The following is a 26,068-nucleotide window of genomic DNA, read 5'->3' on the forward strand; positions in this document are numbered from 1 at the left end:
CAAATATTGTGCTGACCGTTTGATTTGCAAGGTGTGCAATAAAAAGCATCCCAGTATTCTTCATATTTACTTTGACCAAAAGCAGAGGTCAAGCAACGCAAGTCAGCCAAATAAGCCTTCAGTGAGCAACGCACAGGTCTCCTTGCAAACTTGTGGACAAACAGGGGCCGGTGACAGTAATGGCGTTTTGTCAATCCTACCTGTGCAGGTGAAGTCCAGCAAGGGACATAAAGTAATTAAAACCTATGCATTCCTCGATCCCGGCAGCACAGATACCTTTTGTTCAGAAGCCCTCATGAGGAAGTTGAATTTGAATGGAAGAAAAGCCAAAATCAGCCTTCTAACCATGGGCCCAAAGGCATCTGTATCCAGTTACATGTTGACCGATTTAGAAATCTCAAGCCTCACTGGAGAAGAGTTCTTTGACCTGCCCAAGGTCTACACTCAAAAGAAAATGCCTGTTACAACCAGTAACATCATTAAAGAAGAGGAGCTGGCTAAGTGGCCATATTTAAATGGGGTGGTTCTTCCACGCATTCAAGCTGATGTTGAGCTATTGATTGGTACCAATGCCTCTAAACTACTTGAACCGTGGGAAGTTGTGAACAGTCGTGGTAATGGGCCATATGCCATTAAGACCCTATTGGGGTGGGTTGTTAATGGTCCCCTTTCCGGCTACAGTGAGCAGGCTGAGTGCGTTACTGTCAACAGGACCTCCATAACACATTTGGAGGAATTGCTGCACAATCAGTACAACCATGATTTTAATGAAACGACATCGGAGGACAAAGAGGAAATGTCACAGGATGATAAGAAGTTCATGAAAATCATGACTGATTCTTGTAAACTTCAAGATGGACATTACACCCTGGAACTCCCTTTCAGAAAAAAGGAAGTCTGTCTGCCAAACAATCGGTGTGTTGCTAGGCAACGCATATTTGGATTGAAGAGGAGGTTTGGGAGAGATAAGAAATTCCACAGAGATGCTGATGAAACTAAAGAATGGATTGAGAAAAAAACCCAGGCTCTCAACACCAACAACTACGGTCATGATTTGGCAAGTGTTCAGGCTTTGCAGCGCAAGCATGAGGGCTTTGAAAGAGACCTGGCACCCCTAGGTGACAATGTGAACTCTCTTGGGGAAACCGCACAACGTCTCATACAGTCCCACCCAGAAGCAGTGGATGACATTCAAGAGAAATGTACTGAGCTCAACTCTGCCTGGAGCAGCCTTGTTAGACGTGCTGATCAGCGCAAAGACAAGCTGGGAAATTCACATGACCTGCAGCGCTTTCTATCTGATTTCGGAGACCTCGTGTCCTGGGTTAATGGTATCTGAGGACTGGTGTCCTCTGAGGAGCTAGCCAAAGATGTGACTGGAGCGGAAGCACTTCTAGAAAGACATCAGGAACATCGCACAGAAATAGATGCTCGTCTTGGTACATTCCAGGCTTTTGAGCAATTCGGGCACCAGCTTTTGGTGCAAGGACATTATGCGACTCCCGAGATCAAGCAAAGATTGGAAACTTTAGAAATGGAGCGGGCTGACCTGGAAAAGGCCTGGGTACAGCGCCGCATGATGCTGGACCAATGCTTGGGGTTCCAGCTCTTTAGCAGAGACTGTGAACAAGCTGAGAATTGGATGGCAGCTCGTGAAGCCTTTCTTGCAAGTGACGACAAGGGAGACTCCCTTGATAGTGTTGAGGCACTAATCAAAAAACATGAAGACTTTGATAAAGCCATTAATGTGCAGGAAGAGAAAATTGCTGCTCTCCAATCCTTTGCCAATCAACTCATAGGAGCGGACCATTATGCCAAATCTGAGATCTGCAGTCGACGCAATGAAGTTCTTGACAGGTGGCGTCGGCTGAAGACCCAGATGATTGAAAAGCGCTCAAAACTTGGTGAATCCCAGACCCTGCAGCAATTCAGCCGAGATGTGGATGAAATAGAAGCTTGGATCAGTGAGAAACTGCAGACTGCTTCTGATGAGTCCTACAAGGACCCTACCAACATTCAGCTATCCAAGCTTCTGAGTAAACATCAGAAGCACCAAGCATTTGAGGCGGAGCTCCATGCCAATGCTGATCGAATCCGTGGCGTCATAGATACTGGTAACACACTCATCCAGAGAGGTGCCTGTGCTGGCAGTGAAGATGCAGTTAAGGTACGCCTTGGTGCGCTGGATGAACAGTGGCAATTTCTCGTCAACAAATCTGCTGAAAAGAGCCAAAAACTCAAAGAAGCCAATAAGCAACAGAACTTTAACACTGGCATCAAAGACTTTGATTTTTGGCTCTCTGAGGTGGAAGCACTTCTTGCTTCAGAGGACTATGGGAAAGATCTGGCCTCAGTCAACAACCTGTTGAAAAAACATCAGTTGCTGGAGGCTGATATTTCAGCCCATGAAGATCGTCTGGAAGATTTAAATGGACAGGCTGACAGTCTGATGGCAAGCAACGCCTTTGATACCTCTCAAGTGAAGGACAAGCGTGGTGCTGTTAATGGTCGTTTCAACAAAATAAAAAGCATGGCAGCCAGCCGCCACGCGAAGCTGAACGAGTCTCACCGTCTACATCAGTTCTTCAGGGACTTAGATGATGAGGAGTCTTGGATCAAAGAGAAGAAGTTGCTTGTAAGTTCAGAAGACTATGGGCGTGATTTGACTGGAGTGCAGAATCTGAGGAAGAAACGCAAGAGGCTTGAGGCTGAATTGGGAGCCCATGAGCCGGCAATTAAGTCTGTGCTTGATACTGGAAAGAAGCTGTCTGATGACAACACCATTGGCCAGGAGGAGATACAGCAGAGACTGTCGCAGTTTGTAGAACATTGGAAAGAACTCAAAGACCTTTCTGGAGCAGGGGGACATTGTATTGATCGCGGATGCAACAGCCCCACGTGGATCCTGGCTGCTGGGAAGGGTCTTAAAGATCTATGCTGACAAAAAGGGACTAGTGCGTTCTGCACGAGTTAAAACAAAAACCAGCACACTGGACAGACCAATAACTAAGCTTTGCTTGATTCAAGAAGCAGACACTTAAGCTTGTAAGAGGTTTGTTTTGTTTTCGTTTACATGACTTGTTGGCTCCATTTATGTTAATATTGGTTTGAATTGTTCACGGTCTCCTGCCGTTCTCAATTAGGGGCCGGTGTGTTGGAGCCAAAAAGCTTTTTGTATATTCTAATTTGTTTATATTAAGAAAGTTAAACAAATTGTCTGAAGACATGCCAATCTATGGTGGGTGGAACCATGGTTGCCATGGTTACATAAATACGTGCCAGTTGGTGATTGCACTCAGGTGCGACAGGGCAAGGGGCAAACAGTTTTCGACCGTGCGAACGTGCGAACGTGCGAACGTGAGTGGTCTTTAAGTTTGGTTTGTAACCCGAATTATTGTTTTATCAAGATATTGAACGAAAAGGAATGTGGACGAAATAAACGGATTGGCATATCCAACGCAACACAAAGAGACTATTGAAATTATTTGATTGACGCACGCGTCAAAACAAAACTTACCCAGTTGCCCTGCTGTCCAGCCTATAGGCAAAGGCTGTACACTGGGCACAGCAGTCGTTTTCGTCAAAAACGTCTTTTATTAGCCATGTGTTTTTCTATTTTTAAGTTAAACGGGTAAGAATTTTAAGAATTTTAGGGGTACTTTTTAAGCAACGGCTGTTACGGATGCTTTCGGCCGTTATGCCTGTTTGGACTATCGGCTGAAAGCGGCCACTGTGCCCAGTAAAGGGTTAACCATAGCGAGCATCAGAAATTAGAACTGGAAAACCAGACTCAGAAACTAGACTGAAAGAAAATAGGAAAACAGCTTGAGAGCCTGTTTTGACTTTTTAACAATCCAACCTACTAGTTAAACACCATCAGATATCCATCCTATATGTAACGATAAAGTCAACTAAATAATCATAGCAGCTGCATGGCAACTGATACATCAAGGATCAAACATGTCACAACTGTAAATAACCAGTTAGAACTGTAAAAACTTTACAAAATGTGGCAAACACATGACCATGATTACAAGGTTGAAAAGAACATGACCATAGAAACTGCATGGCAACTGATATCACAAAAAAATCAACTGCATTGTTACAATTGGATCTTAAAATGTGCAGCAATGTATTTTAACGGTAGCAACACATCAGTGTTTTATTAGGACACTACTGAAATGTTAAACATATGTGAAGGGATAAATGTATTAAATGCCTCCTGTAAGTCAATTACATGAATAAATGTGGAAATTTCACCGTTTTGAAAAACAAAGGGTGGAACAAAAATGATAGCATTTTTTTTTTTTTTTAACTGCCTCCTTACATTGTGTCCTCTTAATTTGGGCACACAGTCAGTGGGTGTTCTCTCTTCTTTTCTCATCTCCGATTCTTTCGGGTCAATATAAAAAAAGTTATTTTTAAAATTTTTGGGCTATGATTAATCAACAAGAAACAAAAAATCTAATTTTTGATGTTTGATAATTGATTGTTTCATGATCTAAAATGATCCCAACACTTTCACCCTCTCCACAGTAAATATTCTGATTCATTTAGTTCTCTCTGAAAGCGGACTGATTACCACTGTTCTATCAAAAAATAGATATTCACAAAAATCTGCTTTTACTTCAGAATTTTTTTTTAAATAATATCTAAAATAATTGTTAGTTGTTGACCTAAACTCTGCCATACATCTCTACATTATGGATGCAATATGGACCTTTCAAAAGGTGTATGGAATGGTAATGAGATTTTGTGTGTTCTATTGTGGTAACGAACGATAAGTCCTAGATAAAGTAATACCAGCCCCACCCCCCCAAAAAAAAGGGGCCTATCTGGAGTGTGGTTTATTTATTCATTTTGAGAATGCATATAATGACTATTTTGGATTGTTAAAAATACAAGCCATCCTTCGAGGAAATGATATTTTGTGCTATTTAAATTGCCATAGTTGCCACAGAATGCTATATATTATAGATGACTGTTTTACCATTGTGTGAAAAAAGCCAGTTGAGCTAATAGTAGTACAAGACCCCTTGATAGAATGACATATGGGATATATTATATATGATATATGGGATCTCATTAAATTTGATAAACTTGATTTTCAAGTTTAAAAAAAATGCAAAATTATAAAATTACTACTAAAAGAGAAATAATAAATTTTTGCATTTAAAGTTTAGACTTTGGCAAGAGCATTTGGTGACCGACCAATGCAGGCCTTCATTCTTCCCCTAAAGGACACAGTCCTGCTTGGTGGAACAAAGTGTACCGTCAGTGCCAGGCAGGAGCTAATTAATCTTCCCAATCAGCAACAGGGGCCGTGGGCATTTCTCATGTTTTCTCTTTATACGGTGCACTAGTAGCACTATTTAAACAGAAGTGGAGCAGGGCATAGGAAAGGGAAGGAAACGCCTGTCTAGACGCCCTACAGAGCTGAAACACATATATTCTGCAGAAGTCCCCCAAATGGACACACAAATACAATCTACTAGTACAAAATATGACCTTATACTCCAGCACATTGTGCATAAGGCTAATTTTAAATACACGCATTCGTGGTGTTATTCTCATGCAGGACCCTTCGACTCTTAAGGAAAGGAACAATGAGAGACAAATAACATAAAAGGAATGTTTCATGAAGCAAATGACCAACAACGAGTCAAAAGACTGTAGAATGACGAGACAAGCGCTGAAGAAGCGTAAAGCAACAGCCGCCCGGGCAACAGCAGCGTCCGCCTGGTTAGCTCTGCGTTGCGCGGATTTCAGGTCATCTCTCTCAAGAGAAGGACGCTGATGACGAGAGAAAGGATGACAAAAGGTGAGATGGATCCAGATCCGGGCTCTTCCGATTATTGGTAACAATATAGAGGTGCCAGCAACTGCAGCTGACAGACGTCCAGGATCAAGGAAGTAAGTGCTAGCTTGAACAATCGCCAACCAATCATATACAATAAACTTGAAAATGTGATGTGTGTGGGACGGGAAAAAGCCACACTGTAGCAACGATAACAAAATTTTGTAGTAATCACACATATTTCTGTTAATTACAGGCTTATCCCATGCAAGAGGAAGACACAGATCTAGAGGGAATCCCTGGCTATAGTACTGCATTATGTATGAATAAATGATTTTTCTATCAAAAGCCTTTTTTTGGTAGTGTTGTTAATGTTATTTTGTAGAGGGTAAGCATTATTTGCACGTTTGAGATGTGACGTATGAAAAAATAGAAATGTTATGGTCAAAGCTATGCTTGAAATCTACGCTTTTACAAAAAGCTGTTTTCTCTGTTTACTCAACAAAACTGTGAATGAAAAAAAACATGTAGCTGCGTTCTAATGCCGACCCTTCATGAATTAGTGGGTGGCATGTTTGTATAGCAATAGAATACAATATTCTGTGGGCATTGCAAGATCAGTCAAAAGCCAGTAAAACGGGCCGGAGCAAAGGTTGTTCCAGTGAAAATAGCTGGGTGTGAAAGAGTTAAGAAGGTGTTTATTTTCACTCCCACGTGAAGTTTACCGTCAAATTAAACATAACACAAAGACATATTGCGTGTCTAACCAGAAGACATAACATTTGACATAAATAAGCTAGCTTAATGCTAATGTACAAAGAAAAATGTTATTAACAGGATAATGAAACCACTGTCGAATAAATGTAGTATCAACCATACTTTCAGCAAAGAATATTTCACCTCAAATGGTGCAATAACACATGTAGACAAACAGGTCTTTTGTAAACAGAGTTTGGGCCGGGATGGAGGGTTTGAATTTTACTGTACCTTTAAACTAGATAACAAAAATAATGATTCCAAAATAACAATACATTTTATTGGAAAATATGGTTTCAAAAATAGACCAATGCCACACATCGGGTTGTCGTCGACTTTCAAGATACATCTGTAGCATGTACACAAAATAAAGCAAGAAATGCACACACAGACATAGGTTGAGATTACCGGAGAGAAAGTAAACAAGGCAGGTGGGTGAAGAACGATGGCTGCCGCTTTTGCAGAGCAGCTACATGCCTCACTGCCACTGTTTCACACACCCAGGGCCCTGTCTGCTCAGTCTCAGCCAGCAACACATGCACGCTCCGCACACAGTTCATCAATCACGTATGCACACACAATGCAGTGCTTCTCTCTGGGAGGCACACGCGGGCAGCTTTTGAAGGCTAAATTTGGGATTTAGAACACAGACTGTCAAACATCAAACTCTTGTGTCAACAGCTGCAACGCTGCTTAAAGTTGGCAGCTTCACGTGAGTGCTTCATATTTTTTAGTTTTGGGTGAAGAACGGATTTGTGTTCCAGCTTGACTGTGTTTCATACAGTCGTGGGGTGTGGTTATTAATCGTACTTAAGTCAAACATCAAACTATACTGTAAGACGATAAACTCACTCAGTGATTTTGGGATCGATGTTGCCTATCCACAAACGGTTTCCATCATGGGCCCCACTGTCTGAAATGATGGAGGCATTTTCCATAGTCTCTGCTGCAGACGACATGTGTCTACTGACAAGGCAAAGTCAAAGAAAAATAAATAGGCATGGTGTATGTCATTATTCAGTGACTTCATTATGTGGAATAACATTTTCTTATCGACATAAACACGATGCACGTCTTGTTGACAGACGCGTTTTTGTTTTTGTTTATTAAAAAAGATGAATGATGTAAACGCTGCAGCATTTCAGGGCAACAACTACGCACGTAAAGTATGTTATAAAGAGCATTGACTTACATGATGGAAATCTATCGAATTGCTCACATAAACAGAAGACACTCAGTGTCGAAATCAAACATTTTGAGCTGAACAAGTTATCCTATGAACACTTGCAGTCTCGTGTTGCATAATACAAAACATATATCGTAAGGTTCCAAAACACAATGAATACATAGCTAGATGCTTGATGTAAGTTACTGTGTTCACCAGCAAGCAAAATGTCGTGAAAAAAATTGCGAAATCTTGCGTGAAAAATGTTTTTCACTACTTTATGTTAGCAGATTAATAGCGATTAGCATGTTTAGCACTCACCTCCTCACTCTATCAGACCTCCTATACGATCGCGGCTTCTTATCTCCAACTGAATTTGTTTCTTATCCCGCTTGCGGGATGCTACGGAGATGTCAAATAAGAATAATATTCATCCTCGATTGCTAGATTATCGACTTAAAATTAGGTTGAATAGTTTGTTTTGAGGGGCGAGACAAAAGCTTTGCTTCCATCCGACAACACAGACGCACTGTGATGACGTGTTTGTGGTTGTAGAATGCTCGTTTCAAATTCTCGACATCCCAAATTGCATACAACGGATTTTTCAGAAGAGAGCCCCGCCCAACCGGGCTGCGCTGCAATACATTTCAAGCGTTACTGTCTCCAAAATCCGTCGCTGGAAAATGATAACAGTAATGTCAAGCGGCGTTTTCCTGTAGCATGCTTCTGTAACGAATTGCAACAGTAAGTTCACTTATTTTGTGTAATCTCACGTACTGTCTAATTTTCAAGACTTTTCAACACTTTTAGATTCTCCCGCACCGTGTTTCATACCGTTGTTAATGAGTTTCCGACGCGTTATGAGTCGTGCAATAGAGAAAAAAAAAACTCAATGCGCCGACCTTCACGTTTACGTTTATTATTACAGTTTCTCGCGATGTAAAATACGTCAAGAACTTCCTTACACAATATTACAGAACTTCCTTTTATGATAGTATGATAAAAGTATGACATTTCAATTGAATCATATTTTCAATTTATTAAGTATGGCCTGTTTGAATTAAATGTCACGTTACATACATTTTCTTCATACGACAGTAAAAAACATGTCGTATAAATGTTATAGTAAATTCATCCTTTTTCTTCCCTAGCTGTTGTTATTTGTAGTAAATATATAGCGAACAAATGTGGCATGACATAATTTACAGATATTGTATGTTCAACCTTGTTTTTGCTTGATCAAGATTGAGATTAAACCAGGAAGAGTTTAATCAGATATAATTTTCCTTTCACACTGTCAAGTGTACAAAGGAGACCTCATGCGGGCTCACATGCTGCTTTGCTGTATCAGAAGAGTTGTGAGTGCAGCTGCATCTGCAGGATGTGACGTTACAGTATCCCTTTGACCACCTGTGCTCCACGTTTTCTGCTTGACTTCCCCTCCAAGGAGGTCCGTCAGCATCCCTCGTCGGAGCCGATCTGCACTACCTCAATTGGGTCAGATCATATCAGCTTGTCAGGAAAGTCTGCCTGCCATGCTTTGAAAACCTGTTAGGGGTTTAACAGGCGTTGTATTGGTGGTCCACTGTCTACCTTGAACATATTTAGATATCAGTTCATCTTTGGAGTCTGGACGTGTGCCTCATAATGTTGGTTTATGATTTTTTATGGCACTAGTGACTTGTTGGAGTACAGCTGAATGGTCTTTCTTCGTCCCATTGTCCCCTGTATGTTTTGATTCACAGTTCAGGTTGACTTATGTTGTGTTTTACCGATAATATTTTGGGTTTATCAGACAGCCGGTAGGTACACTTTATTATCATTATTTTGATGAATTTAATGTAACCAGTATAGTGTTTGATCAGTGAAACCCTTACTTCTAGTCTTATATCTTAATTTATCATAGCAATATTAAGTCACATTTTGTTTTTGGTTCAACACTGTGGTATGCTTCTCTTCTCTAAAGTTCATGAAGACTTCTTCACAGCCGGTGACAGTGAAAGACAGGCTTTAGTATGTTTGCGTCTACTGTCTTTTGTTACTCCTGAGTTTGTCTGTACTTGTGAGCACTCTAAGGTTCAGCGGCACAGTTCACAGCCTGCAAGGTGGGAGGTGGTGAGTCCAAAATAAAGTGAGAGGGGCTGGTATATGTGTTCAATGAATGGACTGGGAGGTTCTTCTTGAGGAATCCCCAAACATCAGATCTGTATGCGTGCTTCAGTGGGAGTGAATACTGACTGTATTGTACTCGTACAAGATGTGTGCCTACCTCCTACTGGCTGATAGGAGCTATTGCCGCAAGTTCTTGGAAGTAAGTAGCCAGATTGAATATTTGGACTCTTAAACATGTAAAAACGTCCCTTTGAGATTAAGTTAAGCAGCAGAGGTTTACTTGTGTACAACTTCATTCATGGCCACAATGTATAATTATTATTTTTTATCAGCTTTTACTCTTATTCGTCATGTGTTTTCTTTCCAAAGATGTTCCAATTATATAATGCAAATAAGGAAAATACATTCACTAATTTTACATAAATGTTTAACAAGGGGAAATAAAATATTTCATTACATAACTTACTTCACTTATTTAGCAATTTTCAGCACTAAAGGATTTATCTTTGGTTTTTAACAATGTCACAACTTTATTAATTTGTTAGTACTATGAATGCCTTTAAAACACATTTTGCAAAATGCTATCAACTGAAAATGACAGCACATGTACTCAGGGCTCAGTTAGTGACCAATAGTGGCTCACCGGTTTTCTGGGTTTGGTTGTGTGCTTATATGAGCCCTGAGCACATGATTTATTTTCAGTCGCCAGAATGTGTCCAAAAGCATTTTTAGAGGTTTTAATTTTACATGAAAAATGCAATTATCAATTATCAATTATAGAATATATAGTTACTTTGAAAATGGCTAGAGAAATAGCAAAAGTATTACTTATGAGTTGTACTTAGGCTTACGTTTTATGTTGGACATTTCCTTGTCTTTTTATGTTGGTATTTTTATGGGATCTTTCAAGCATGTTCGTCATGTGACTTAAAAATATTTTGGAATTATTTCAAAACACATTAGTTATTACTAAGCATTAATAAGTTATTGTTTGGGCTTGGAAAATCATTCATTATTATCTTACATCACTTTCAGTGCGCGCTTTTCAGTTTGAGCCTTAATTGTCTGGAATTTGTAGGATCAGGGAAGAAAAGATCAGATTCTGTTTGATTACATTTGGCATTAAAAAAACAACAACTTATGCTTACATTTTTGAATAAAACCTCATGTTTGTGCAATTTCTTCTGCATACTTAGAATGATACTATACAGTACTTTCTTCCCTTTCGTTTACTGAAGAATCAGTATTGTATTCTAGTATGGGAAACACATTGGCAGATATGAATATATTACCTGTATAATGACTTGTATGACGTTTTAATAGTTTTTGTATGTTTCCTCTTGTTAGTAATGGCGGTGAATCATCTGAACCGATTGCGTCCGCTGCTCTGTCAGTCCTTGGTGCGGCCACTCACGTGTGCACTGACGAAACCCGCAAAACTCAGCATCCCGATTTCGTTTCCCAGCAATCCTCGCCACCCCACTTCGTGCGTCCGACTCTATGCCACCAAGAAGGCTAAAGGTTAGCATGTAGTGACTTGTGCTCCATGTTTCTTCGCTGAATGTTCTCCCTCATCCTCTTCTTAGCCAAGGCAAAGGGGCAAGCGGCCAAGGTGAATATTAGCCCTGCTTTGGTGGAAGACATCATCAGTCTGGAAGAATTGAAGGAGGACATGGCGGCTGTCGTCAATGTGCTCAAGGATGACTTCACACGCAACCTCAGCATCAGAACGTCACCCGGTATTAGCTCATCTTCATATTCTCTCCTCAAACTCAAAACTTAATACAAAGAATAGAAGTTAAATGAGTTGTTTTTTCTACTAAACTAATCATCAGCAACGTTTCATCATGAAGTGCCCCATAAGGCCTTACCTTGACCCCAGCTTGACCACCATTTCCTCAACTACATCCAGGTCATGACCCACTGCTTCTGACCTGGGTAGCTCAGTTTGAGATTAGGGTGGCAGTGGGATGAAATGGAAGGCCCAATGGGCAGTAGGAGCGCCATTCCTTTCTAAAATATGCATTTCTGTTGCAGCATCATGTTCTAGTGGATGGTTAATACGTTTGCCTGATAAATCTGAGGTACAGGGTTTGACTCTTGCCTTTGGGTATGCTATCTGCATAGTTTTTTTTTTTTGCAGCGACGACAGCTTCCTTCCACATTGCTTAAACATGCATGCTAGATTAATTCAAAACTCAACGTTATCCATGAGTAAGTGTGTGTGTAAATGTTTGTCCCAGTTGAGTAAAAGCGTGGAGAACAAATATGTTGAAAAGGCGTGTTACTGCATTTTTTTTCCTTTCCGTGCAAACTGCATTTTCATCCGTCTATTTTCTTTTGGCATTTATCTCAGTTGTTTTCAGGCAATAGCCAGGACACACCCTGAGCTGGTTGCCAGCTAATCACAGGCCACACAGACACAAACAACCACCCACACTCACATACTTTGGGGAGGAAACCAGAGTACCTGGAAAAAATGCAGACAGGCATAGGGAGAACATGCAAACCGCACACAGGAATGCTGGAGCCACAGAACTGTGAGGTGACCATGCTTACCATGCTAATCTGCCACTGTGCTGCCCCCAAACTGCATTGAGTCAAGCACAGCAGATCTTGTCTATAACATTTCGCAGTGTACATTGAAAATAAATGATTACCAAATATCATATTTTTTTATTTATTATTCTTATTATTGCACAAAATTTGTAAGTCAAACCTTAAATTAAGTCAATACATACATATTATTATTATTATTATTTTTTTTTCCCGGTTAATTATGATTTTGAATGACTTACTGTTGCACTTATTGAGTTACCTGATTTGTCTGTCTTATTCTGTGGCCACCCGGTAAGTATTTCTTGAGTTCAATGCTTCTCAAATACTGCGGGGGCCCCCCTGGAGGGGCGCAAAGTGATGCCGGGGGGATGTGAATGACTCCAGGAAAAAGGCCATGTTTTCGTCATGTGAAGTGTAATTGCAGTAAATTAAGAATTTTCATCCTTTTTTTTCTTTTTTTTTTTTTTTTTTTTTAGTTTCAGGCACTTTGATGCACTTGGTTATTTTTTTTCAGTTTTAGAGTAAGCTGTAGCTTGGATAAACGCTGTAAAAATAATTAACAGTTGTTGACAGTTGATTTGTATTGTCTTTTTTTCCTTTTGTTAATGTTGAAAAGGATACAGGTTTAGTAACACAATTTTCATAGATAATAATCTTATAGTGCATGTTGATGTTTTGTTTGCTTCTTTCCATCCACCCACTTTTACCAGTTAATATTATTTCAAGCTCATATTTGTCCTTCTCTTGAACAGCATTCTTCTTCTTCAGGTTGTGGCTCAAACATTTTCAATTACATGTATGCTCAAAGCACAAAGTCCTCTCATTTCCTTTCTCTGGCTTCATCCCCACCTCCATCCATCCATCTGTCCATCCACATCTTTTCTGTCCAGCTGCACAGTAATCCAGGGGGGGCAGTAGGATTTAGGTCTGACAGCAGAGATGAGATGGTGGAATGGAATGACGTCAGTTGTCCAAACGAGCGTGCGTGTCTCGTGCTCGTGTGTGCATTTCCCAAAAAATCCTCATCTGGTTTTAATCAGGAATAAGTGTGGATCTAACTATATGAAAGTGCGTAGAAAGCCAGAGATAGAAGAAGGAAGATCCGATGTGTTGTTGCAGTCAAAACTTGGTGGCCAGGGAGACTTCCATGCAGCATCTTCCTGTCAGTGCCTTGAAGGATTTGGTTGACTTGTGAAATGCACATCGGTGCAGCCATCCTTCAGTCATTCACAAGCCTTCAAAAAGTAGAAAGTTCTGGACGATTTGCAATGGCGCATTTAAGTTGAATCAATGCCTGCCGAAAATGTGTATGATATAGGAAAGGACCTCTTTTTTGCTTTCAATATTGCTTTCTTGTTTCTGCTGTTGATGCAAAATATTTAATTTGTCAGATAAATTAAATGAAATTAAGTCTTACAGTGAGCATCAGAGCCCAACTTACAAGCACAGTATATTAAATCCCGGCTATATTGTAATACAGTTCAGTTTTAGTGGTCTCGCTGTCTGGCTGATTTTTTTTTTTTTTTTGGTGTGTGTTATTAGAATCATTACTCTATGATCTTTTAGTCTACAACATTTTCTTTTTCTATATTTACCTGTATGTTTAATTAAATGTGTGTGAAGACCTCAAAAATATAAGTGCCATATAAGTTCTGAACAGAACATCCAAATGTTTGATGTACACCCTCTGATAGCGAGATTACTGTATCTTAAAGTATTGCTGATATTATTAATTATTTATGAAATGTTGTCAAAAAATTCTAATCTTTAAGTTACCGTTTATAGGACACTCACATACTTTTGGCCTTCATTTTTGGGGGTGAAAAATGCATCCTATATTTGGGGAATTGCAGTACATATTTTACCTATCAACGTTATCTTCATAAATGCAGTTATACATTTATGACTATTTCACAATTTAGTTCAAAAATATTGTTTTATTCTGTGAAATGCATTTTATTCTAAACCAAATTCTCATATGAAGTTTTTTTCTTGTAATAGTCTGAGTTAATGTTTTTTATTCATAAAAACTTTAACTTATTTTAAAATATTTGTATTGTACTGTACTTTATTTTTTAAATAAACTGTTTCTTTTGATATTATCTTTTTATTCTATAAACATTCTTAAAGTAGAATAGTTTTGCCCTTATGTCTCTATCCACGCAACAGAGTATTAACTTTTTCATGGTAATATTACAAATTTTTTCTCATCAACTTACTCCATTTTATTTTGTCAGGTGGCTGTACACAATCATCTCGATTCAGATATTTTTTTTTTTAGTAAATGTATATTCTACTTAAAAACATCTGGGTTCAGATGTTTTTGTATTATTCAACCACTAAATAAAATGAACTAAATTGAGTGCAACACTTTTTCAGTTATGACTTGTAGATTTTTTGTAGTATCACGTTTCTCTTCCTGCAGCCCTTTTCAATATTTTTATGAAAATGATCTACGTGGTAAGTGTGAGCCAAGGGAATGAATAATTATATACTTAAGTTTTATTCCATTAATACCCATTTGAGTAATGGATACTTTCAAATGGACAATCTGAAATCAATCCTGTGCATACAGTTTGGCGAATGTGAATGATTAATCTTCTGGCCAATCGTTGTAGGTGAAACCCTTTTTTTTCATTATCATATTGAAAATTTTCTCACATGTTGAGTAATGTGGTTGAGATTTCTGATATTCCTTCTGCCAGATCTCTTACCTCTGCTTTTGCTGGTAAAGAAATGGCCGCCTGTCTGGCCACCGTAAGTGCTAACAGATGTGAAGGTGAACATCGTCAAACACAAGTAACAAAGACAGACTGGCAGAGAGTCATTGCTGCAGATTAGAAACCCTGTGACTATTTTTATACTCAAAATATGGATATCTATCTACCTCATGTATCTACTTCATGTAATGAAACGATCAAAAATCAAATTGACTCTCGCCTCTGAAGTATTTTTTTTTTCTCACACGAATTCACACCACCAGTAGTGTCATGTGTTGCAACCTCCACAACCTAAGCAGGCACAGAGTGATGGAAGGCAGAGGTGGAAGAGAAGGAAACAACTGCGTCTGAGCTTATCCAGATGCAAGGCGAGCCGGGGGGGGGTCGAGGTCAACACACCTTTGCTTCTCTCATCACCCAAAGAAAGAGAAGTGCTCATAAAAATAAGCAAAATAAAATGTCTTGAGTCACATTTGGTATTGGTCACTAACTAAATGACCAGATCAAATGGTGCAACCATGTCAAGGGTATTTTTTTTCTTCCTTTTGTATTTGTATAATTGTGAAGTGCCAATTAGAGAGCGCCCGTATCCTGTCACGCATTGCCCAACAAAAATTGCTGAGCAACTGTTTGTGGTGACTCGTCACTACTCATTTTCCGCAATCACTGTGCAAAAGAAACTATCATGTTGACATTACAGATGCATAACAGTGACATTGTGTCCGTGTGTCCTGTTGTACAGGAGCTCTGGACCACATTGTGGTGTCAACACCAGATGGGAAGTTCCCGCTCAACCAGCTGGGCCAAGTCTCCATGAAATCCCCTCAGCTCATTATGGTCAATATGAGCAGCTACCCTGAGGTAAGACTATCACTCACAAACTAACAGACTAACAAACACTTGTTACTTTTATTTGTGCGTGTTTTATAAACATACTGGTAGCTAGGAGTAAAATGATTCCTTGAGTAATTTGAGTAAAAAATACTGCTTAAGGTATTTTTTCCTTGCCTCAGATACATGCTTATTAGTGTACATGTCCGAAAAAATGTCAAGCCACTCGCAGAAACATTTGTTAATACTTTGCAGAAAATGCTGTGATATGAGAAACTTCAAATAATATAAGTTGTTCCTGGCAGGATGTTGTGGCGTAATAGCTTAACTAGTCTTACCTACACCTAACTACTCACTCCCGATGCAAACAACACTACATTGGTCTGAAATCGTGTACAATCGCCAATTCAGGAAATGACTCAATTACTCTGAGATGGACATTGACATACGGCACCTGTTTCCAGTGTTTACCAGTGGCCCGATCCTTATTATAGCTGCGTCTAGCATAAGTTGACCAGTAGCTAGCAATGTTTGATTGCTCCATATAGACTGGCGTGATAGACGCAAAAAAATTGCACGCTTTGATGCTAATAGCCAGACATAGTTTCCATTCCTACTGATCACATTTTAACAAATTGTGCTTTCTGAAATGCAGTTTCAAACAGCAAGTTTGTCTCACAGACCAAAATTCATGAAAATAGATTTGGAGACGTAGAAGGAGAGTATTGTGCTGTTGTGCATGGTTTAAATTATAATGGAAAAAAAATGTTGATCATCAATAATTTATGAAGGTTTGTCATTCATAATAAATTTAAAACGTGTCATTTGTTTTTTTTTGTGTTCATACCATATATTTTTCATTTTTATCAGCCTACACAATAATCAATGATGTTTTATGTAGGTTATCTGAATACCAAAATTGCTGCAGCTGATAGTTAGCTCAGATACTTTGGGGTTTGATACTTTGATACTTTACTGAAGTGAGTGTATGTACTATGACCTACAGTATTAGGTTCACCTAGCAAGAAAAACACGAGACAAAAGTTGTTATGGATTTAAAATTGTCTTTTATTCCTTATCTAATAATCCAGATGCCTACATTTTTATTTTTTTTTTTTTACAGGTTCTTTCAAAGCACATATGCTAGCACTCCACAGAATTTCTTGGAAACGGTTAAGTAGCTTTTGCAAAATCCTACTGACTGACAAACAAACAACTTACAAGTAAAAACAGTAACTCTGTCTTTTGTACTTGGTGGAGGTAAAAATGTGAGGCTTGAAGTAGAGCCAGAGCAGACATACGTAAATGAAACCTGACCTTCATGTCTCACGCCAACTTGGTCTCATATGCTAATTGATGGATCACTCGAGGAGCTCTTTGTTCTGGAGTGAAAGATAGCACCAAGAACTTGAACTGTGTGTGTGTGCTGATATGTAGATACGTGTGTGTGTATGTTGTCACCGAATAGGAAATGACCTCATTTCACCCCCAGGTTAAGATGGAATGGATTATTTTTCTTTCCTTTTTTCATACCCTACTTTCCCTCTTCAGCAATACAACACTGTACCAATCACAGCTCTGGTTCATACAGTAGGCTTATAATGTCCAGACTTTTCCAAACTGGTGGTCTGGAAAGTCAAAGAGCTTTTTTTTATTCTTTTGGAACAATTAAGACATTACGCAATCATGTTATGCCTTTTCTTCTTCACTTACCTCACAATAGAACTTAAGACTTGTCAGGAAATACAACAGTTAAAGCAACAATATTTAGCAATCTAACCTTTTGGATGAGCTCACTGAAATCATGCAGATGGAATCATGACTTCAAAAGTAGAAGACTTAGACAATAGCATTTGTTCTGTTCTTCAGGCTGCGACGTGGCACAAATTTGTCAGTTGGATTGCACAGTAGTCAATTTTTTTTTTTTTTCATATGTTTGAGATTATCAATTGAGCCGAGTATCCTCACAAGGGTCATAGGCTTGCTGGTGCCTATCCCAGCTGGCTTCAGGCAGTGGGCGGGGGACACCCTGAACTAGTTGCCAGCCATTTGCATGGCACACAGAGAAGAACAACCATTCACGCATCCAGTCACACCTAAGAACAATCTAGTATGTTCAATACATATGCCATACATGTTTTTGGAGTGTGGAAGGAAGCCAGAGTGTCCGGTGAGAACCCACACGGTCTTGGTGAGATCATGAAAACTCCACACAGGAAGGCCGGAGCAAGGTGGATTTGAACTCATGTCCCTTTACCTGTTAGGCGGACATGCTATTCACTGTGCCACTTGCATTTATGTGGTAGGCTAAATTTGACTGCTTCTATTGTAAGTAAGCTCCTTCTAACAAAATATGCATATCACTCTACATTCATGAAAAGTGCCATTGGAGCATTTTTTTAAAGTTATATTTACCACTCATCAAACAGATAACTCCTTGGAGGATTTGCTTGTCCATTTTTATGTCCTCATGTCCCTGAATGTTCCCTCCCATTAGCAACAGTAGCTTATCAGGTTATGACAAACACAAAGACAAGCCAATCAGTGTCCCACTTCAAGGTGTGATGGATTTTTGTTTTCTAACTACCAACAACTCAAGCACAAGAAGTCGGTCGCATAAAACTGGATCTAATCATCAAAAAGCATAAAGTTAGAGATTAAAAAGTAGATTAATCTAATTTTTTAAAAAAAAACAACACTTTAACTATCACTGTAATTAATTGATTGCAATCAATCTGTTCATCTGACACCCCTAATAAATATACTTTCTCAGTTCAGAGAAATTGCTTAATTTCCTGTGATGCACCTTATGATGATGACAGTGAATCACTTCATTACGGCACAAAATATGAGAGCCCTGACCAAAACCTCATCTATCACCAACAGCGTTTTAGAGCCAAGAGGATAGGATGTCGAGTAGAGGGGGTTGAATTGAATTTGAGGAGGCCTTTAGTCGCAGGCTGCATTTTTAGCCACGAGTGCCCCCGGCCAGTGGTTCTCTAGTAAGTGTTTCTTAGCAGGGACTCTCACCGCAGACCACACGCACTCTCCAAGCAGACACACAACATATGCACTGCATCGCACACAGAGGTGAGGCTGCCGTGCCCAGAGCTAATAGGCTTATAATGATGCCTATTCATTACCTGGCCTTGTAGATGACCTTCAATTGTTTTCCAGTCATTCATTAACAAGCAGCAGGCCTGTGTTTGTGCGGAGGTGAGCATCACCGAAGCGCTCGTACACGCATGCGGACAGTAACTCACATTCCTCTCTGCCTGCTTCTTGGCTTCGAATGAGGCCCGCCTGCCTTTGATGTGAAACTTCAGCGTGGCCCCCTCGTTCCTACTCGCATATTAACAAGAACCTGGCCTGAAAGATTCCGGTTGTTTTTTTTTTTTTTTGTTGTTTTTTTTTTCACACAAAAAATGGCCACCACAAGCTCGGAAGTGGTGATGAATATGATGCTGAGAACACTCAAACATAGGTATGTGCCGAATCTATCACTTGCTGCTCCAAGAGAGCAAGCAGAGGTCTGTGCTCTCTGGGCAATTTCAGCAAAGGAAAAGAAACAAGAGCTGAATGAATTAATTCAATGCACACAAATAAGTTCCTTTAATCTCATTGCCATTTCTTTCCCCCTGTGGAAAACACCAGAAGGAGCTGTCTAGAAATGAGAGAAAAAGAAAAGGATATGCACATTTTTAAGCATTTTTAAACTCTTTGGAATGTCCAGCGTAGGGAATTGTCATGCACCGAAATTGTTTTGAAGTGATTTTTCTCTCTCTTATATGCAAAGCCTGAAAAGTGAAGCATCTGGTAAGATGTTTACAATCACTCACTAATGCCTTTTTGTGTCCAAATGATCATTGTCAAGATTGCATTCGGCTCGGTCTGTCTTTTTTGGACTTCTTACCTCTTAATGTCATGCAGGACGATGCCAGATTTTAAGGCTATCTGATGTCCAATCAGTCTGACATTAATGAGGCCATTCCTGAAAGAAGGATCTCTCTCTGCAGTATGGATCACAACACTAATCAGTCAACGAGCTCGACGTACTCAGGTGCATTAATGGCGGTTGGCAATAATGCAAGTGCAACAGGTAGACATGAATAAGAGACCAGAGCTTACAATCATTTCATACAGAATGATTCCACGCATGAATCACATTACATAATTTGGAGTGCAATGCAGTAAGAAAAATGTTTTCTGTGTCCTTGTGAAAAACTACGCACACTCATTTGTGTGTGCTTGTGTGTGTTGCTGCTGCAAACAGACACTCTTGTCGGGTCACCTGGGGTCAGCGCCCTGCCCTGCAACCTTTCAAACCTGTCCCCCAGGATTTTGCGCTGACAGTGGCCTAAGGCACTTCCACAGTGTACAGGCAGCAGCCACACGCAGACTCAAGTTCCCCATGCAAACACACACACGGCATACAAAACACCTTAATGACTTGCAGCTGGAGAAAGACCACTACCTGCAGTCGTACCTTTGATTTTTCATTCACCCTAACTTTCTGGTGTGTGTTCTTGGCTGTGTGTATGTGTGTGTGTGTTTTTTTGGTGTGCGCATGGCCTCAGGCTACAGCAGAAGCGGCTCGTGCCCTGAGAGAGAGTAGCATGAACCTCAACCCCGAGGTGGACGGGACAATCATCAAGGTCCCTGTTCCTAAGTGAGTCTCTCACACACTTGCACACACATTCACACATGAGTAGACAACTCAAGACTTTCCCTGTTTTTTTTCACTGTTTTTCTGTCATCCATCTGCCCTTCCTCCAGGCAAAACAAAAAAATGGCCTGTTATTCCTTCTTTTTTAAGAAGTGTAGAGGTATAATTTGGTTTGTCACATCTATTAAGGTGACATTATTTTGCATAACAATCCCCACAACATTATGTAAAAGGATATTTGTTTTACAATTTCTCGACTATTTTTAGATTAGTTTTTGACACTGACATTCTGATACTCTAGTTTGCTAACTATTTTGCACAAATTGGTCATATAAAGGGGTACAAGTTATTTTAAAAACTTAAAGATAACAATTATAAAGCAAATGTGTGTCTGTTAAAGGGGTTAATTTATAGAATAATTATGAAAGAACTGAAAAGGTGTGACTCCTCACGGTGTTCGTAAAGAGATTTAAAAATATAATGTTACAAATACATAAAAAGCTAAAATCAACATAAATAAGATTTTCTGTACGTATTTAAAAATGTATTTCTTATTTTTCAAGTTGTATATCTAGTCGCGTGTATATGGGCAGAGTTTGTGAGTTACACTCATAATATAATTCTTGTGTTACGATGAGCATGTTTTGTTTTGGGATGTGTTTTTATATAAAAACATTTGCCAGAGTAATAACATAAGTAATTTCTCCAAGAACTACCCTTAGTTTTTAAGGTGTTTATTATCATTTCCCAAAATCCAAAAGGTTAAAATTGTAATGGAATTGCATGAACATAAGGGATTAGTGGAAAAAAATGCATCGTTGCGAGCATGTTTTTACTGACTAGCTAGCGTGCGCATCTTGCTAAAGCTGTCAACAAATAAGCGGGAAAGCCTCATCTCAAATGACATTTCTTCACATGAATGCACATAATAACTAATAAAAGTCTAAAATAAACACCAACACAAAACTGACTTATGTATGGCTGTGTTATTTACAATGTTGTCATCATGGGATCAGTACAGTGGCAAATCTTATCCATCATCATCAATTTTTTAGTTCTGTGTGTTAGATATCATTTAAAGGAATATTAAGTGTACAATTGCAATATATGAATAACACAATTTTTGTTTTTTGACACGTGGACCATTTTGTCAGAGCCAGTCACATATTTAGGACCCCAATCTAAATACAGGACAATGGTGTACAATAATTTATCATGAAAAACAAAAGGCAGATGTTGCCGTCCTGCTCTCAGCGAGTGTACTCCAGGTACATAGACATAACTTAGGATCTGCAGAAACTCTTTCAAAATATTTTAAAACAGAGGAAAAATATTAAAGACGTGCAATAATTAATCAACAACTAATCAGTAAATTAATTTAAATTAATTAATCCATAATTATCTTTGTTAGTCTTTCTTAAACACTTGTTTCGAGCAGTGGTTCTCAACTCTTTTCACTTATATACCCCCTGTGAAATATTTTTTCAGCTAAGTATCCCCTAAAGCTCCTCTCCCACTGAGGAGCAGATGTAGGCACGTGTCAGTGAATGTAGGGGTTCTTCTGATCTCGTCAGAGTTCATTCAAGGTGGCCAATGTTCGCCAAAATGTTGCCAGAGCTTGCTAAAATGTTGCCAAACATTTGCCAACAGTTTAAATGTTTTGGTTTCCTGCTTTTGTCGCATTGGTAAGATAAACTTCAAAGTGTCTGTGAGACAACAGTGGTACAAGCCAACGTCACAGACATTTTGGTGACCTCTGGTGACATTTTGGCAAACATTGGTAATCTTGGACACATCCAGATGAGAGCAAAAGAAACGCTACTGCGAACACTCGTCAGTGTTTGCACCTTCGTGGGTTAAGGGTTTAATTGGATGAATTAAAAAAAGACTTAAAAGAGATTGCTGCACCATTCGTGTCTTATTTACATACTACTACCGCATTTTTCCGACTATAAACCGGAAGTTTTTTCTAGTGATTTGAGCCCTGCGGCTTATAGTCCAGTGCGGCTTTTTTATGCAATGTCCTTATATGTTCACTAAATTAATCTATCAATTACATAAAGAGAGACAAAAGAAGATTCTATCATGGTAATTATTTCGAGTTTGAACTGCGATTTAACACTGCAGTATTCTATCTTTCTTATGTTGCTCCATTTATTTTCTATAAATATGTTGGGACTAAATATGCAGGCATGTTTAGTCTTGAAGAGGAGATGTTTCTGTTGGCAGGCAATTAAAAAATAAATATATAAAAAAATAAAAACCTCCCAGACACCATCCTTTTGCATAAATATCTGATGTTATGACCTGCGGCTTATAGTCCAGGGCGGCTTATCCGTGACATTTTATTATTCAACAACTCCAGAAAATAGATCATGTAACATCATTTATTTGCTTGATAATTGTGTACTAATAACAATGCATGTTCATATAAAACTTACCGAAATAAAGGCATACAAAGTTTTGCAGAGCAGTCACTATAATATCATTTTGCAATTTGGTGTTACGTTTTCCAAAGATTTTGCTCTTGATTTAAAAAGAAAAAGAACTGTTCCAGCATTTATTACGGATTCACGTTCGGTTCATAATTGTGTTTGTCTATACCAGAGTTTCTCATCATTTTCTCAGTGATGTACCCCCAGTAAAATATTTTTGTAGCCAAGTACCTCCTAACTTCCCACCCTCATTGTCAGCTGCATTTTTAATCAATTCATTTGGTCTTTTTGTGAAATCTGTCTGTGGCGCAAAAAACAGTAGTACATTTAATGATTAGGAAAATTATATTTCATTAACTGTTGTAGCAAAATCCAACATAATTTTATTTTATGTGTAACCATTTCATTTAGTCTTTCCCCTACAGTCCTTGTCTCCCTGTAGTGCAGTGTGCACATTTGCATATAAGATGTAATGCATGTTACTCTATGTGAATGCATGTTTCCTGGCGGATACAGCAGCAGCCGCAGGTGTTAGTCTGACAGATTAGGGACACACGCATCGGACCGCTCTCCCAAAACGTAGCCACCCACCCCCTACAATCAGCCTCGGCACGCTCCCTAGTCTCCATTTGCATTTGCAAAGAGAAGAAGAAGGCGCCTGTTGATTTGCAGTGGAATCAGCAATTAGAGCGTATTGTTTGCAGTAAATAGATGCTACTCGTGAATTGTTTGCAAATAGTCCACGAGGCTAGAAAACGGCAATTAAAGGACAAAGAAGCAGAATGACACGGCGAGTCACATTTTGCGAATGATTAAAACAAGCGAGGTGATTACAAAAGTTGCCGGCTTGATGAACGTTTCAGTTCTGGAGTGAAACCTCGGGGAGTGATTGTTTGCAAAATAAGTGGCTCAAACTTTCCACAAATAACAGCCCGATTTTAGATTTTGTTGTGCACTTGTTTTTAAACTAAAATGAAAGGCGAGTTGAGTCATACCAACACAAGAGTTTAAGTACAGCTTTCAAATGTTAATTAACAAAAGTGAATAAAAATGATGGATTGTTGTATTTTTGTACCTCACCGGGTAATTCAGTTTTCATGCTATTTTTTCATCAGATGTTTTTATACCTTCATGGCCTAGAAGTACTTTTCATGAAAATACTATTGAACCGTAATTTTGACTTTCCCCATAAGTAATACACAACTATGACATGTTGAAACAATGATTCCTGGAGCGTGGCATTATCTATGTACACTCAAAGAATGCGGGGTTGTTTTCCTAAAAATATCTGTGTGGATCGGTGGAATTGAAGCAGATTATTGTTGTTGTTGTTTAGTATACTTGGAAAATTAATCGAAAAATTCCCACCTCCATTTCCACATAAAAATACCGCTGAGACTGTATATTCCAGAGACCACGATACTTGTACAAGAAACGTGCCAGTGAAGTGAAAATGATCAACAAATGCCTACATTACATAGGAATCAGTATAAACTATAGTAACACACATATATAGCACATAATATAAATATATTTCCGCAGTACTAGATCGTTAATTCAAGAGAAATTGTACAATGGAACCTACCTTGTGTGCAGTTGGCCCAGCACTGACTTGTTGTGTACAGAAAAGTTGTTAATTGCCGCTAGAATCGATAGATAGGTGCGTAATGAACCTCTGGGATGCCACTTTATCTTTTTGCTACGATTCCTATATCCACTGCGATTTTTGTGAAAAGCTGTGGGACATATTGTCCGAACTGGAGTGAAAGGGCTAAAACTCCTCAGTTTGGTTAGTTTTTACTCTTTTACGTTGCAACATGCCAGGTCAAATCCTGAACCCAATGTGATGTGTGTAAATATCTCAGCATTGGCCCAGTTGATTTTAGTGTCCGGCACAACTCCAGTATTTCACCCAATTTGGTGTACCTTTGACCCATTAGTTTTAAGCTTGCATGGGTTTTTCAATTGATAATTGTGTAATTGATTATGGACCGGTATCAATTATTTCTCTAGGCTCCTCTAACTTGCAGCAGCTAGTCAATTTTCCTATTGTGAAATGGTCAAAGCCTTGGCGGAGGTCTTCTCCCTCAGAGTTACTCGCAGCTACTCTGAGGTTGGAAAAAAAAAAAACCTTTGTGGGATCGAAGGAAGCCTGTTTAATATCATCAACACGCCAACAAAGTCTGACCATAAGGTAGACTGTGGCTTTTAAACGCGTACCATACAATTGTGTGTGCCAGGGATTCAACTTTACTGTTTGTTTTGCTCCCATTTTTTGGTCTGCTCCCTCGCAGGGTGACACGTGAGCACAGAGAGAACCTCGCCAAGACGGCCAAGCAGTTCAGCAACAAAGCCAAAGACTCTCTGAGGAGAGTGCGCTCAAATGCTGTGGCGCAAGTGAAAAAGGCAAAGGAGGGGCACTCCGAGGACATCATTCGACTCGTAGAGAAACAGGTACGAGGGAGGAAACAACAAAGAGCTCTTCTTGTCATGAGCGTGACTCTGTCACTTCTTTGTCTTTGCAGATTCAGCAGATGGTCGACAACGTTACAGCAGACATTGACAAACAACTCGCAGCCAAGACCAAAGAGCTGCTCGGTTGAATGCGAGGAGACACGCATGCGGCTATTAGATTCAACACTTCATCATTTTGTCAGACGTACATGTTTAATCTTCCGTTGATATTCTACATCAACACAAACACAGTGGAAAAAGGTTTTGGACTTTTGAGCCGAGTTCACATAGAAGCAGGTGTACATGCGGCTTCTTACATGACAGAGGGAGAATTTTTTTTTTTTTTTATATATATATACTCTTGACACAAAATGGGTATAAAATAACACTGTTATCATGTATATGTGAATACTGAAACTGTTTGGGTCACATGAGTCACTGCTTCTGTTATGATAAAGATATTACATTACAAGTTTTCAGTTAATATTGTCATCATGAGATATTTCATAAAGAATGACCATAAACTGTTTTTAGTTTGATGTACAGATATAGTATATTAAACCCATGACTCAC

At 39.2% G+C, this 26,068-nt stretch overlaps 2 protein-coding genes across 5 annotated transcripts in view; one reads left to right on the top strand and one right to left on the bottom strand.

Annotated features, from left to right (window-relative positions):
- rbm18 (RNA binding motif protein 18) overlaps window positions 1-8,398 on the bottom strand; it is a 21,408-nt gene extending 13,010 nt beyond the window's left edge. The window contains exons 1-2 of one of the 3 annotated variants that reach the window (XM_088435650.1): window positions 8,040-8,398; window positions 7,406-7,516 (exon numbers count right to left, since the gene is read on the bottom strand). In XM_088435650.1, coding sequence (XP_088291776.1) covers window positions 7,406-7,512 — 107 coding nt within the window. In that variant the 5' untranslated portion in view covers window positions 7,513-7,516; window positions 8,040-8,398. Of the gene's footprint in view, window positions 1-7,405; window positions 7,520-8,039 lie in introns of all 3 variants that reach the window. The other 2 variants (XM_088435649.1, XM_088435651.1) reach the window with 2 other exon arrangements.
- Window positions 8,306-26,068, top strand: mrrf (mitochondrial ribosome recycling factor). Of its 2 annotated transcripts, none has more exons than XM_088435647.1 (7): window positions 8,306-8,462; window positions 11,178-11,351; window positions 11,417-11,569; window positions 15,852-15,970; window positions 20,518-20,609; window positions 25,336-25,495; window positions 25,567-26,068. In XM_088435647.1, the coding sequence occupies exons 2-7, from the start codon at window positions 11,180-11,182 to the stop codon at window positions 25,642-25,644; spliced, it is 774 nt and encodes a 257-aa protein (XP_088291773.1). In that variant the 5' UTR covers window positions 8,306-8,462; window positions 11,178-11,179; the 3' UTR covers window positions 25,645-26,068. The 2 variants fall into 2 exon arrangements, with proteins under 2 accessions (XP_088291773.1, XP_088291774.1); XM_088435648.1 differs by lacking the exon at window positions 8,306-8,462 and adding an exon at window positions 9,061-9,215.

This window comes from Hippichthys cyanospilos, chromosome 15, assembly GCF_059441005.1.
Source record: "Hippichthys cyanospilos isolate Australia breed blue-spotted pipefish chromosome 15, RoL_Hcya_1.0, whole genome shotgun sequence".
NCBI classification, from domain to species: domain Eukaryota; kingdom Metazoa; phylum Chordata; class Actinopteri; order Syngnathiformes; family Syngnathidae; genus Hippichthys; species Hippichthys cyanospilos.